Here is a 15,437-nt window from a genome sequence, read left to right as displayed (position 1 = left end):
AGTTTTAAAATATAGTATTATTTCAACAAAAGTTACAAAAGAAATATTATTATTTTTTATAAGTGATAAATAATTTGTACATTTAATTTAATCATTTAGGAATATATGAATACTTATCTAAAAAGTGAATACGCAAAATAGGCAAAGTTTGATTTTTTAGACTCTCTTTTTTAAAATTTTTGGCCATTTGTCTAGAAATATAATAGTAAAAACAAATTTATATAATATAAAATCACTGAATTTTAATGATAGACATAACTCCCATAAAAAACATTACAACAATTTTTTTTTTTAGTTCTTCACGGTATTATCTAACCTGACAGATCAAAGACCGTTACAGATCGAAACTCCATTTAAGGGTCTGCTATTAGCCAATGAGATGCTGCATGCACGAGTAACAAGATTACTTAAGCGGACGAAACTCCATTTAAGGGTCTGCTGTTAGCCAATGAGATACTGCATGCACAAGTAACAAGATTACTTAAACGGACGAGTGAGCTGATTACTCGACCAACCCAAATTGGTTAGAACATTACTACAATTTATTCACATGGAAAAACACATTGTATTCTTGAGCTAGCTAACTAATACCTACAATTAAGGATCAGTCAAAGTTATTATGGAATGGAAGCAACCATTATAGTTTAATCCAACAGCTTCCATTATTAATAAGGGGTACAAGCACCAAACCAAGTAACACTAACACTTAACAAATATATTACTCAAGATTGCATAGATTCAAACATAAATTTGACTCAGCCATGACATGTTATGTTATAGGAAACATTTCAGGTGCACCGGAAGTACCGGTGCTCCAATTGTTTTAATCATTAATCTAAATTATAAAAAATATATATAATATATATTAATTGAAATCAACGGTTAAAACAACTGGTGCACTGGTATTTTCCGGTGCACTTGAAATGTTTCCTATGTTATATATGTTGGATTAGTCCTCCTTTCCCATCAAGGTTAGGAGAAATTTCTTGTAGTCTCCTGAAGTTTCTTTAGCCACTGAATCCTCTAAGTGAACACTGTTTCTCTTATAATAAATCTCTTTGATGTCATTTAAGTCTTTCTCAGCCCTTGTCACAATCACACGTGTCAGTGCATCCTCATTGGTTCCACCTCCTTTCATTGCATTTCGTAGAACCTACATAATTCAAAAATTGAACATAAAAGTTTCTTCATTCTTCTAAAAACAAATGTTTCTAGAGGAGAAAATTAAAAAAAATATATAGTCAAAATAGTAATAAAGAGAGGTAGTTATTGTAAAGTAAACAACTCTTTAAGTTTCTTAAAAAAAATGCATTTGGTTTGTATTTGTATTTCTTATTTTTATTTTTAGTATTTTTATTTTTAAGATTTTATAAAAAAAATAATAAAAAGTATTGTTTTCACTGACTTAAAATTTTAAAATAAAAAAAATACAAATACAGAGCATATATACACATAGGACTGGCAATGGGTAGGATAGGGTTTGGATCCTATCCTAACCCTACCCGTGGGTTGAGAATCTCTCAATCCTAACCCTATCCTACCCGCAGAAATATCAAATTTTTTTAAAGTAAATATAAAATTCAATCATTTCGAATTTTATACATATTAATAACATAAAAAATAAAACACTAATGCTTTAAATTACTAAATTAACTAACTAGTTTTAGTGGTTGTTCACTTATTGTAAGTCATTACATAAGGGAGGTTGTAGGTTCAACTCTCACTTCTTTCACTATATACCTAATTTTTATAAAATATGTGTTATATATGAGGTGCAGGTAGGGTAGGGTAAGGTATACCCTAAACCTGTACCCTACCATACCCGCAGGCATACCCAGACCGTACCCTACCCTACTCGCGGGTCGGGTAGCCTACCCCACTCGAACGGGTTGGACCGAGTTGGGTACCCGCGGGTAGGGTATGAATTGCCAGCCCTATATTCACACTCTATTCTACTAGTCATTTTTCTTAACTCTTATACATATTTAGAATAAAATAGTTCATTTTAAGCACAAGTGATAATATGCTGTTTTCTAAAGAAATAATTTAGAACATAATTGTAAATTGCAATTTAAAATTATGGTGTAGATAATACTTTGAAAAGCTGCCATGCTCTATAATATATAAAAGTTAAATAATATGTGAATTAAAAAAATTAAGAATAAGTATTTTCACCTTTTCATAGTATTTCTTATGATCTTGGATGCAGCGAATAGCTATGTGCACTGCCTTGTGAAAGTCATCAGATGCTTCATCGGACAATTTCTATAGAAAGGAAGAAAAGGGGAAGTAAAAAATAATCTATTTGATTTTCTTTTTCAATGATCTCACCATTACCATTGTTGTCACTTTGGCTTAATACACACATATTAAGAAATTTAAAATAAAAAATTGTTTAAAAAATAAATTTAACAAACTAACCTTATTTAAAAGAAATATCTTATATGAAAAATGCAAAATTTAATTTAATTTTTACTAACATGATAATTAATTTGAGTATAAATAAAACTTAATAATAAATTTCACATATGATGAACATGCAAATAACAAATATTATGAGGCAAAAAAATACAATGAACGAAATAATTTTCTTTAGGTTCCAAGAAGTATGATGCATGGACACGGAGATGGAATATGACATGACACGATACGGGACACGTCGATACCCGAATTTTAAAATCTTATAAGACACGAAAAGTGGGGGACACACATATATATAAAATATAAAGTATTTTTTGAATAAATCGTAATTGTATTTTAATATTTTATTGATATTAAAATATAAATTATTTTTTAAAATTATTTTTAATGTCTTATTTTAATTATATCAAGTATTTAAAATATTTTTTGTTTTAATAAATAATAATATATACTATGTCTAAATTCATTTTAATAATATATGTTAAGAATAAGATTGGACACGTGATGGTATTTAGGTATATCCAAGCGTGTCCAAATTTTTTTTATTTTTTATTAAGACATAATTGAACACAGCAGACATGCGTATCTGACAAGTGTCGGTGAGTGTTGTGTCTGAAATGTGTTCGATACGCGGACACGGCAACTCAGCGAAGTGTCCGTGCTTCATAGGGTTCCAACAATAAAAAATAAAGAAAGAAATAGAACACCTTTTATTTTTGATATTTGGTCAACAATGGTATTTTTTTTTTGGATTATGAATTATTTGGGTGTTAAATTTAAATGTGACACTGTCTAATTTAGGATACCGATTTCTAAAATCGAATCTTTTAATTTCTGAAATCAGATAATTCGATTTCTATCTCAACAAAAATAAAAAATTTAAAAATTTAGACATTTTGATTTATGTACCTTACACAATTTTAAAAACACTAAAAATTACAATATTTAAACATATCACTCGTCTTACTTTCATAGACAAAAAAAAAATAACCTAAATAAAAAAACATGCTAAAAGGTTTTCCGTGTTTAGATGTACCTTGGTAATGGCAATTCCATGGTCATCTCTATAGCGATTGAAAGTTGCAACAAGTTGGATCTTGCTTCTTGTTGTAAGGATTCTTATAACTTCTTCATCTTTGTTACCATTCTTATCTTTTAGTTTTATGGCCTCATGAAGAATATCTGCTTCACTTTGTGCCAACTTTACATTGATCTCATTCCCACCATACCTAAATGAGCTCACCAACCCAACCAATAGCTGCTCAAAATTCATAAAAAAAAAATCACTTAGCAAATTACTCACACAAAAACATCTTTATATAAATATACACGTGAAGTTGATAGATGAGAGCCGTTAGATGGTTTGACTGATTTGACTAAATTTTCATCTAATGACCCTTAATTACCAACTTTACATGAAGTCGACTGCACCTGAATTTTCACCATATAATAATTAAAACAGTAATATATATTATGTTAAGTAATTCAGTCAAACATATTAAACTGCTGTATGCATGCATTATACGAAATTATATAGAAAAAGAAAAAAACTTGCCTGGCGAAGATGGCCGCTAGTATTAGCGGCCACATCTTCTTCCAAGGAATGATGATAACGGTTATGGTAGGTGCGCCTTACGATAAAGAGCTCTTCCGGCGAGAGGGCGCATGCGATTTCGACGATGACGTCATAGTTTCTGTCAGCATGCCTGAGGGCTATATTGGCCAACAATGCATAACGTTCTGAAGGCTCAACTATCCACCGGTACATGGCTCTCTTTTTGGTACAGTTCCCACATAAAACTCATGTCAAGAATAATCCAAAATTTACTCATAAATGTTTTCGTACAAAGATAATGGTGAAAATTCAGGTGCATTCAATTTCACCGTGAAATTGATGGCTAAGAGCCGATAAAAATTTAGTTAAATCATTTAACTGCTCTCAGCTATCAACTTCACGTAAAATCGATTGCACCTGAGTTCCCACCGAAAATAATAGTTAAAATTTTTAGATAATTTAATATATTTATTAAACTTTTTAATATAATATACGCCAATATATTAGTTATTACATGATCGAAAATATTTGTATGTAAATAATTACCTAATTTAAAGACTATTTATTTTGCATTTTTACTTTTCTGATTCCATCTTAATTTTTTATTTTTAAAATTACATAAAAAGTAAAAAATTAATAAAATTTATTTTGTTTTTGCTTCTGTATTGTATATTCTTTTTTACAAATTCTAAAGACAGAAAATAGTTTAAACAAGTCTTTGGAATTCGATCAACAAAATACTTATTATAGTATTTATTATTGATGATTGATTTATGTATTAATTTTTATTATATTTATCTCTAAAAATCATAAAATCAAAAACATTTTAATAACTAAAGAGGCTTTAATTTCTTCTTTATGTGAAATGAAATGAGCTTCAATAGTAGAATTTGTATATATACCTCAAAGTCACCGGAGAGCTCTGATTCAAGGCGTTTGATGAGATCTTCTTGAAAGAGTTCATAATATGCTTCTCTGATTTTTTGCCTTTGAATTGCATCTCTGTGACCAAGTATTGTTATAATCACTTTTTCATCAGTTCCCCATCCTGTCAATTTCATTTTCTTTTTAACTTTCTTACACATTATTAAATCACACTTTTCAAACATAAATGGGTAATGCTAGGTAGAAAAAAAAAAACAGTGAGAACTTGTCTTATTTAGTATTAATTAATTGTCGCAATAATTAATGAATGCTAAATAAGGCAAGTTATGGCTGTTTTTGGCTGATTTTCTTTGGTTACCAAACATTTCCGTACATAATTAACTAACATGCCTTCATCTATGAATCCATCTTTCTAAAAACATTTTTTTCTTCTTATTATTTATTTATGTGAAAAAAAAAAACTTAAAATCTTATGTGTGAATTAATGATAACAAATAATACAATTTAAAAGAATGAATTAAGATTCTCAATTATAAGATTTTATCTCTTATTTTTTGTATATACATAATTTTTTTTGTCTTACTTTTTGTTATAATACACATTTTGGTATAATTTTTTTTTTATATATATTTTGTGTTAACTCAAGATATTTATGCACCGAATTATTTTTATTTTTTTGTTATATTCTATTTTTTATTAAATCTTTTTTAAAAGAAGAGAGAAAGGATTACAATTTGTCAATAAATCTTCTCACATAAATTATAAATTATAAATTATAAATTATAAATTCTAAATTCTAAAATGAGTCGAAGGTCAAATCATGTACCTTTGACGGCCTTTCGGATAGCTTCTGCATCTTCAAGAGGGGAGTGGTTTGTAGGAGCAATGAGTGTAGCCATGGTTTAATGTCTTTAATTTCTTATTAATAATGTCTTTTACACTATGCTTCTTGCTTTTTATATGTGATAATATTAGTTAGTATGTTCATCAAATCAGCAAAACGGTCTATATATATTCATAGTTACGAATATAGACATAGACAACATACAAAAAGTTGATAACCTATTACTATGCGTTTGCTATTAGCTTAGAATAATTAATGTCATTCATTCGATGAAATCTATAAATCTGCCTAATGCACTAATTAGTTTAGGAAATATATTATTCATAGATTTATAAATAACAGCAGGCTTCTATCCTACGAGGAAAGTTCATTGTTGCTGGTCAAACAAGATATGCTAGATTTTGTAATAACATGATTGTCCATAGTAGTAAAGTTTAGGTGATTATATATAATAATAAGGTACAAATTTTTCAGTGAGTTACCTGAAATATTTTGATCCACAATTTTTTGAGTTAGTAAATTTTATAGTTTTTGGTGCAATTGGATAAACGGTAAAAACGACCTGTAAAGACACTTCGACGCTTAAGTTTAGAATAGATCTCAATGATAAAGTTTTAGAGGTGTGTATAACGTATTTGGTATAACTCTTCTTTATATAAATTTGATCATCTTATCTTATCTTCTAATCGATTGGGATATAATCAATATTTGAATTCGAACATTGGTTAGTGACGTGATAATTTAGTAGGGGCCAAAATTTTAAATTTGAGAGGGATGATTTAGGCTTTAAACCGAGTCATTATTGGGCCGTAATGACCGGGTCCGTAACAAAATTCATATAATATCAGTGTTATGCTTACAGTCTCATGTCCATATGTATAAACCTAAATGGAGTTGTCAGAGTCTCCTTAATGGTTTAGTAATTTAATTTGGGAGCTATTTAAATAAAAACTCTTAAAACGTCTTTTTTTAAGATATTTTTTAATAATTAAATTTTAACATATATAATCGATTAAACCGTGTTATTTCTGTTATAATTAGATCGAACAAATTGATTTGACAAAAAAATTGATAAACCAAATTTTTTGATAAATTAGTATTACCTATATGCATTGTTTATGATAATTGATTTTTTTTTCCTAACCTTGTACAAAAGTTTTATACCTGATGAGCATAGCCAAATTGGTCAAATTACTCTGCACATATCCATGAATTAAAATTAATGAGCATAACCAATTAATCATGGGTAGTATTATTTCTTTGGTCATCACAATCTATCGTCACTTAGATTTTTTTTTTTTTAAAAAAAAAGAATACCGAATAACAAAGCAAAAAAAAACCCAAAACAGAGCACACAAATTTTAATCAACTTGTATCAAATTAACCACATAACAAAGAGAATTATTAAACTACTCTTCTATTTTAGTCCATGACAATAATAAAAAAGTTTTGTAACCCACAAATTCAACCCAACAGAATACATAAATTTAATTATAATTTTAGTCTTTATTATTTTATCTTATCTTATTTTTAGTTGTTCTTATCTTATTTTTATTCATATATATATATATATATATATTTAGTTTTACTTTCATAATACAATTCAATTCAATCAATCAACAATTAATAAAAATTCTTCAATTTTTTTTTAATATTTATAAAACAAAACCTAGCAGTATAAGTGGATGTTTGGGCGCCATTATTTTGTTAAAAAAAGATCTTTTTTCAACGAAAAAAGATCTTTTTTTATTTTTTAATGTGTTTGGCAAATTTCTAGTAGTAAAAGTAAAAGCACTAGTAAAATAAAAAAAAAAATTTTTTTTTAGAAGCTGTAATTTACATTTTTTTTAAAAGATCTTTTTTTCCTTAAAAAAAAGATGTTTTTCATGTAATAAATGAACAAAAAAAAATATTTTTATACTGTTATACCCAAATATAATTAATAGATAAAAAGACATTTTTACATGAGATATTCAAACATAAAATTACTTTTACTTCTCTATAAGATCTTTTAAAAAAAGATAACTCAAAAAAAGATCTTTTTTTAAAAGCTCATCCAAACAAACCCTAAGTGGTCCTTATTCATAGATAATAAAATATTTTAGATGAAAAACATAAATAAATAGATGGTAACAAACCTATATTTGAACTCCATGAGTTAAACCAATGAATCCATGACCTAATAGTTTGACGGATTGGATTACGGTGATCCCGATAACTATACTCGAGAGGCAGTGGGAGGTGGCCAGCTACGAACATTGAGAAGATTACCGAACAGAAAGCCATTACAGCACAAGCAATGACTTCAAAGGGATCAGGTACTTGTTCAGTCGTAGCAGCAACTACGCCGTGAGAAGCAGCTGCGAATTGCACACCGGTAACCGTTACATATATGGAAAGCAACAAGGCTCCAGCAGGAAGAGTGAATGCGACATAATCTACCAAATCCTGATCAGGAACGAAAAATTCAACAACAGGAACCACATGGAAAGTGGAAATCATCACGACACTGAGAAATAAGATCACAATTGCATAGGCGGCTAGTGTGGCAGTGGCAGAGACTGTTGGCGGTTCAAGTGCGGCGGCAGCAATCAGAGTGGCAAAGGAAATTGAAACGGCGAATAAGAAAATAGCTCTCGCAATCACAGAACCGGTGAATTTGGGGATTCGTAAAAATTGCATCGTGTCGATGGTCGCTGGGAAGACAATGATAGCGAAGAGAATATAAACGACACAGATAAGCCATAGGATGGGAGATGGTGGTGATACTGCATATGCCGTCTTGTGGAGCCATAGCCACCAACAAGTCACCATGCTAATAATGGCAATCAACAGGAACAAATGAATGGAGTGCACAAGGGGACGCCAAGCCCATGCCATGATAAGAAAATTTTACTGATTATGGATTGATTGAATTGAACTGTATTATTATGAAAGTAAAACTAAATATATATAGAAATAGAGATACTATAAAATAAAATAATAAAGACTAAAATTATAATTGAATTTATGTATTCTATTGGGCTGAATTTGTGGGCTTTCTTTATTGTTGTCATGGGTTAAAATGGAAGAGTAATTTAATACGCATTCTGGTCGATGGAAAATGTCAATAATCCACAGCTTGGATAAGTTCCGATGAAATTGTTGAGGAAAACGCGTCTGACGTGGTGACGCAGAAGGAGATGCGTGCGGCGAAACTACAGCTGTCGACGACAAAAATATAAAATAAGATGCTGTACTTGAGTAGTGATCTTCAAAAAAAGAAAAAATAAACGCGTAGAATGCAATAAGATTGATCTTTAGAGGGCGCCTATAGCGCAAAAAAAGAAGAACTTTTATTAATTGTTGATTTTTTTTTTGTGACTTAAAAGAAAAATAAACAAAAACTAAGAAAGAAAAAAAACAAGAAACTGCTTAAGAAAGGCAGTCCCGCTGAATACTACTCTCAAACTCCTTCCAAGGCAATGGAAGCTCCACTTGGGGAGAAATAGTCCTCATTGCAGTCTTTGCCATGATATCTGCTACTGTATTTGCATCTCTCAAGATCAACCGAAGATCAGCACGCCATTTCCAAGACATGATATCTCGGATTTTTAACACCAAAGGATCAGTAAACCCAGAGCAATCTTGTAAATTATTGACAATAGTAAAAGCCTCCACACAGTCTGTCTCACATATAATGTCTCTTTGTCCCGAGTCCCATGCTAAAAGAAAGCCTCTCCAAATAGCAAACAACTCTCCTTACAAAATGCTACGACTCTCAATTGTTCCCAGACAGCCTCGTTGCCACCTTCCCTTCCAATCTCTGCTAACACAAGCAAAACCAACTCGAGCACCACTGCCAGGATAGCTAGCATCACAATTAATCTTAAAGGTACCCATTGAGGGGGGAATCCAAGAGCCACTAATGGTTGAGGGGATAGATAGTCGTTGCAACTCAAAAATATTTCGGAGCTCCTTTTCTAAGGACAAAGCCATACCAATCACCTTATCTGTGGTCCAATGCTCGTGAGGATGAAAGATCTCGTTGTTTCTCGAACACCAAATCCACCAGAGACCAGAAAAGAATCTAAAGGGGCGCTGTTTGCTATTATGTAAGAACCAACTCATCAAATCCACTGGTTGATCGGAGATCCCTAAAGCTTGCCAAACAAGTTGGGCTTTTGGACAATCCCGAATACAATGTAAAACCGACTCCTGACTTGAGAAACATCGTGGACAACTATCCGTGTGCGAAATGCCCCTTCTAAAACGAAATGCAGCAGTAGGAAGAGCCTCCCGAAGACATAGCCAGGCCAAAAATTTGTGCTTTTCCGGAACATGTTGACGCCAAAGCCAAAGCCAATTACCCCTATCCTCCCAACTAAACATCTTCTTACTGAGCCATAAATAACCACTATGAGCATCATAAACCTTTGAGGCCGCACCAGTCCAACACCAACCGACCTCTGAACCAGCTTGAACATCTGGGTTGTAAGAATTAATGTTGCTCTGCAGAGACTGATTCAGAGGAGAATAGATATTCTCAAGGTTCCACTGTCCAGATGACCAAAGGTCCAAGATCCTGAGATCCGAATCAGAAATGTGAACATAATCCATCTCCTGACACAGTCGCCCCTCTCTTCTCCATTTAGAAAACCAAAAGTTCTGTTCCAAATCCCCAATGCACCAACTAAAACCGTCCTTTAGGATATCCCAAGCTTGACATATACTCTTCCAAACATAAGATCCACTTCCTCGAGACCGACTAAAACAATCATCCTTAGAAGAATGGTATTTCTCCGTCAACAGTTGAACCCATAGCTTGTTGGGATGGTGAAAAAGTTGCCAAACTAGTTTTCCAAGAAGAGCAATATTGGCACAAAAGGGATCTCTAATTCCCAGACCTCCAAACTTCTTAGGAGTGACCAACACTTTCCAATTAACTAGATTCAGGCCTCTACCATCAGCTTGACCCTTCCATAGAAAGTTTCGCATCATGGATTCTATCTTATTAGTTACCCCTTTAGGGAAGAGAGATACTTGCATGCGATAAGTAGGAATCGCAGTCACTACCGAGTTGAGCAAACAAAGTCTGCCTGCCTTATTAAGCAATATTCCTTTCCAGCTGGCTAGCCTTCCCCGAATCTTGTCCAAAACATCGTTAAAAGTTGCGCGTGTCACCCGAGAGTGATTAAGGTTCACCCCTAAATACTTGCCCAAGTTCTGAACGAATTTGATGGAGGAGACTCCAGTGAAAATCTCTTTTCTTGTCGCTGAAACATTCTTGGAGCATAGCGCTTTAGATTTTTCCACATTAACCTTCATCCCAGAGGCTCTGCAGAAATTTTCCAAAGCTACCATTACAGTTTGAACTTGCTGTTTTTCAGCTTTACAGAAAAGAAGCAAATCATCGGCAAACATCAAATGAGAAATTCTTGGACCCCCTCTAGAAACCGCAACTGGCTTCCACACGCCCTTATCAACTTGCTGATTAATAGAACAGGACAATCTCTCCATACACAACACAAACAGATACGGTGATATAGGATCTCCTTGCCTAAGACCCCTGCTCGGAGTAAAGCTATTTAATCTATCCCCATTCCAGAGGATAGACAGTGAGGAAGCAGTGACACAACGCATAATCAGATTGACTGTCGGAGGAGGAAAGCCAAAACTCACCAGGGTTTGTTTCAGAAATCCCCAATCCACTCTATCGTACGCTTTCTCCAAATCAATCTTAAAGGTCAGGGTGCCTTTCTTTGACTTTGTCTTCTTCATGAAATGGAGAACCTCTTGTGCTACAATGATGTTGTCAGGGGTTCCTCTCCCCGGGATAAACCCTCCTTGAAGGGGCCCAATAATCTCTTTGAGATGGGGACGAAGTCTATTGACCAGGACCTTCGTTATAACTTTGTAAACCACATTACAGAGACTAATTGGTCGGAAATCCTTCATGGAAACCGGGTTTTCTACCTTCGGAATAAGAACCACAAGAGTTTCCATCATCCTTGGATCCATATCCAAACCAGAGAACGCATGACGAACCATAGTCCAAACATCAAAACCAACAATCTTCCAGTATTCTTTAAAGAAGAAAGCCTGAAACCCATCAGGGCCCGGCGCCTTAAAAGAATGCATACTGAAAACAGCCGACTTAACTTCTTCCAGAGTAACTGGCGCTGTGAGGCTACAACAGGCTTCATCATTCAGGGAAGGCAGTGGCACATCACCAAGACAACCTAAGTCTACATCCTCCGACTGGCAGAATAGGCGTTTATAGAAGGATTCAGCTTCCCTTCTAAGGACATCCGGGTCCGTTTCCCACACCCCATCTTGAAGAAAGAGACCATGAATCTTATTATGTTTTCTCCGCACAAGAGTCTGGACATGAAAGAACTTGGTATTTCTATCCCCAAATTTTACCCACTGCTCTCTGGATTTTTGAAACCATAGAAGTTCCTCCTGCACAAGTGTGTTATTAAATTCCTCAATCAGCTGTTTTTCTTTTTGCCGCATAGACAAATCTTCCATTACTTCAAGTCGCTTCTGAAGGAAATTAATCTGTCTCTCCAATTTGCATTTCCTAACGAAAATATTGCCGAACACTTTAGAATTAAACTCCAAAGAGTTCTTCTGCACTTCTGAAAGCTTGCCGTGCATCTCTCTGTAGCCAGCCTGCCATGACTGGTTCACAATATTTCTGTACCCCGGATGAGTTGCCCAAGCTGCAATAAACCGAAAAGGTCTATTCTTTTTCGGTTGGGGACGACCTGTACAGCGTACTAGGATAGGACAATGATCAGATTGAAGCCTATTTAAAATTTCTGCGTAAGCCTCTGGAAATAGAGATAGCCAGCCACTATTGATACAAACCCGGTCAAGTTTTTTCGCCACCTCAACACCATTTTTAACCCTTCTGTACCAAGAAAATTGTCTTCCAACAGTCTTCAAGTCAAACAGATTACTATCCCCTAGAGAGGCAGCAAGCCGATCTGCATGATGACTCGAGAAGAGGCAACCCTTAGATTCATGAGAGAATAGTACTTCATTAAAATCACCAAGAACAATCCATGGCCCGCAGAAAGACGAAGACTGAGTAACAAGATAATCCCATAGCAAAACTCTGGTATTAAATTGAGGACTACCATAGATACCACTGCACCTCCAAATCACATTATTTACCTGAACCTCAACTGTAACACACTGATCGAAAGCATCAACCCATTTGCAGTGAACACCCTGTATTGCAGAAAGGAACCAAATACCCCCCTTGTGTCCTGACGCCTCCACTATACCAATAGGGTGATAACCAAGTCTTTCCCAGAACATTTTCAAGTGTTGAAAAGGACAGTGAGTTTCAACCACAATAAAAATTACAGGTTTAAATTTCCTAACCAGCTCTTTACAATTCACCCGGGCTAACTTATTAGAAGCATCCCTAATATTCCAAGCTATTATATTTAAACTATCCATAATATAAAATATAAAAATATAAAACAAGGAAATCAAAGTGCTTCACCAACCTCAAACCGAGGCTTGCCCAGCGAAAGTGACTCCCGTGACCTTCAGGTTTGCCGGATCTCCCTGGAATATCTCCTTAATCCCGCCTACCGACGCAGTAACAGCCGGCAATGCGCCTTCCTTCTCCAATGGAACCGCCACGGTAACACCCTCCTTCACGGTTGCAGGAAGACATGACGATGCTTTCACCACCGTGCCTCCATTCTTCTCAACTGGCGAGCTCTGTAGGGAACCCGGCCTTGGTCGTTTCCGGAGAGAGGACCCGCAAGGCACTGGGGTGTGTCGGGTTGAGGAGATCGACGTCTCACCAACACGGGAAGCGCTGTGTCCGACCTTGACTCGTGACCCGACCCTAGCACGATAGGAGCTTGATCCATTCGTGTGAGAGAAGTGAATGGTGGGCCTGATTACTCTACCCGAATCGATTCTGGATTGAATGCCTCTTTGGACCTTGTTAGATTGCTTCTGACCCAGCTTGGTTTTACCTTTCCTCACAACTTGCTCCCAGCCTGGTTCATCATGCATGCAAGCCTCCTCAACATTATTTCTTTCCAAATTATTAGCCTCCAAATCTTCTTGCAAATTCGATGCAGGATTCTCGCCAGTAACGCCACCTACCACATTAGGTTCTACTTCATTTGAATTGTGACTTTTGGTCTCAGGATGTGGCACTGCCTTTGTACCGTCCCGTGGCTTGGTGGCATCGGAATCAACACTCTTTCCTTTCCTAGAGTCTCTACCCAAGCACTGTGCCATATCGTGACCATAACGTGCACAAGAGTTACAAATTAAATTTAAACTTTCATACTCCACTACATGAGTTACGCCTTCCACAATGATATGCTTGATCACTGGCAGTCCTAAATTTATTTGAACACATACTCGAGCATATCGTCCTCTCTCAGCCAATTTAGTGGCTAAGTCCACTTTGATGGGAACTCCTATTGCAGAAGCAATACGCATCATGGCCTGTTCCTGATAGCACCAGATTGGGAGCCCCGAAATCCGAACCCATACAAGCGTAGACTCGAAGGATTGCTCACATGGCCGAAAATCTATATCCCACGGTTTTACAGCAACATAGTGCCCCTCAATCAACCACGGACCACCAAGCATGACCTTCTCATGATCTTCACATGCATCGAATTTTACCATGAAGTACCCAAACCCCACATCAAGCAGATCAAAGCCACCTTTGATGCGCCAAACCATCCGAAGCTTGTGTGAAAGAGCTGTGTAACTATAATTTTTATCAAGAACCTTAATCACTAAAGCTTCTCGATAAGGCTCTGCCAAACAAAGCTTGGCTTCTTCAGTGAAGTTTATACATGGAGGTTGGGAATCGCCCTGCTTGCCCACCACCGTGGCTATACTATCCCCAGATAGAGATCCTGCAAGTGCAAACGCCTTCGATTTCTCTGGACCAATGACTTTATCTCTAAAGGAGATCTTTGTAGGATTTGAAAAATCCCCTCGTGAAAAACCCTCCTTGACACCGGATGCACCCCCACCCACACTCTCCCCCTTATCTCTTCCGACGGCATGGCCGCCATGCTCACTGTGTTTCGCCCTCAAACACTCATTCTCTCTCCTTCTCTCATTCTCTCTGAGTACGGAGTACGTACTCTTTCTCTCCCCTGTAGTTTAGTAAGGCCTAAGAGAAACCTTTTTTTAAGGATTATTAATTGTTGATTGATTGAATTGAATTGTATTATGAAAATAAAACTAAATATATATAGGAATAAAGATAAGATAAGAACAACTAAAGATAAGATAAGATAAAATAATAAAGACTAAAATTGTAACTGAATTTATGTATTCTGTTGGGTTGAATTTGTGGGACACTAGACTTCTTTGGGTGTGTTTGGGAAACCCGTTGGAATGGAAGAAACACGTTTAAATTTCTTGAAAGTTTCAACTTTTGGTTTGGCAAATTTTTTTCTCATGAACGCAGAAGTGATTCTGCTGCCAAAACCAACGTTTACAAGAAGCAACTATTTTTAGCTTCTGCGTTTTCTTAACGGACTTTTAGTTATAGATACTAACCTTTTATTTACCTTTTACCAACTTTATCCTTTGTATATGTTATTGTATTATTTATAAAATTCTTGTTATTTCTATTTATACGAGCTCTATTTTTCTATTATTTATTATTTTCATTTTTTTAACTGTTTGTTTGACATTATACACTTTTATAATCGTGATTTTTGTGTATTATGTTTGTTATTA

The 15,437-nt window shown here is 34.8% G+C and overlaps 2 protein-coding genes across 2 annotated transcripts in view; one reads left to right on the top strand and one right to left on the bottom strand.

Moving 5' to 3' along the window:
- LOC107622947 (G-type lectin S-receptor-like serine/threonine-protein kinase At1g34300) overlaps window positions 1-15,437 on the top strand; it is a 194,659-nt gene that overhangs the window by 140,438 nt on the left and 38,784 nt on the right. The gene's annotated exons all lie outside the window — the stretch shown is intronic.
- Window positions 887-5,826, bottom strand: LOC107622527 (annexin-like protein RJ4). The gene is made up of 6 exons (XM_016324458.3): window positions 5,688-5,826; window positions 4,879-5,024; window positions 3,977-4,195; window positions 3,458-3,679; window positions 2,176-2,265; window positions 887-1,153 (listed from the first exon to the last, which is right to left on the bottom strand). Exons 1-6 carry the CDS (start codon window positions 5,758-5,760, stop codon window positions 950-952), a joined length of 954 nt encoding a protein of 317 aa, XP_016179944.1. The 5' UTR covers window positions 5,761-5,826; the 3' UTR covers window positions 887-949.

Source organism: Arachis ipaensis, chromosome B10 (genome assembly GCF_059453495.1).
Source record: "Arachis ipaensis isolate K30076 ecotype BB chromosome B10, ASM5945349v1, whole genome shotgun sequence".
NCBI lineage: Eukaryota > Viridiplantae > Streptophyta > Magnoliopsida > Fabales > Fabaceae > Arachis > Arachis ipaensis.
This window is presented reverse-complemented; position numbering and strand designations above follow the sequence as displayed.

What these genes read in the sequence shown, in the direction of transcription:
- LOC107622527 (XM_016324458.3), bottom strand. Translation starts at nt 5,760, where the DNA reads ATGGCTACACTCATTGCTCCTACAAACCACTCCCCTCTTGAAGATGCA. An exon ending in AGCTCTCCGGTGACTTTGAG is followed by an intron (nt 4,196 to 4,878) that starts GTATATATACAA and finishes TGTACCAAAAAG; the next exon opens with AGAGCCATGTACCGGTGGAT. An exon ending in ATAAGAAATACTATGAAAAG is followed by an intron (nt 1,154 to 2,175) that starts GTGAAAATACTT and finishes TGAATTATGTAG; the next exon opens with GTTCTACGAAATGCAATGAA.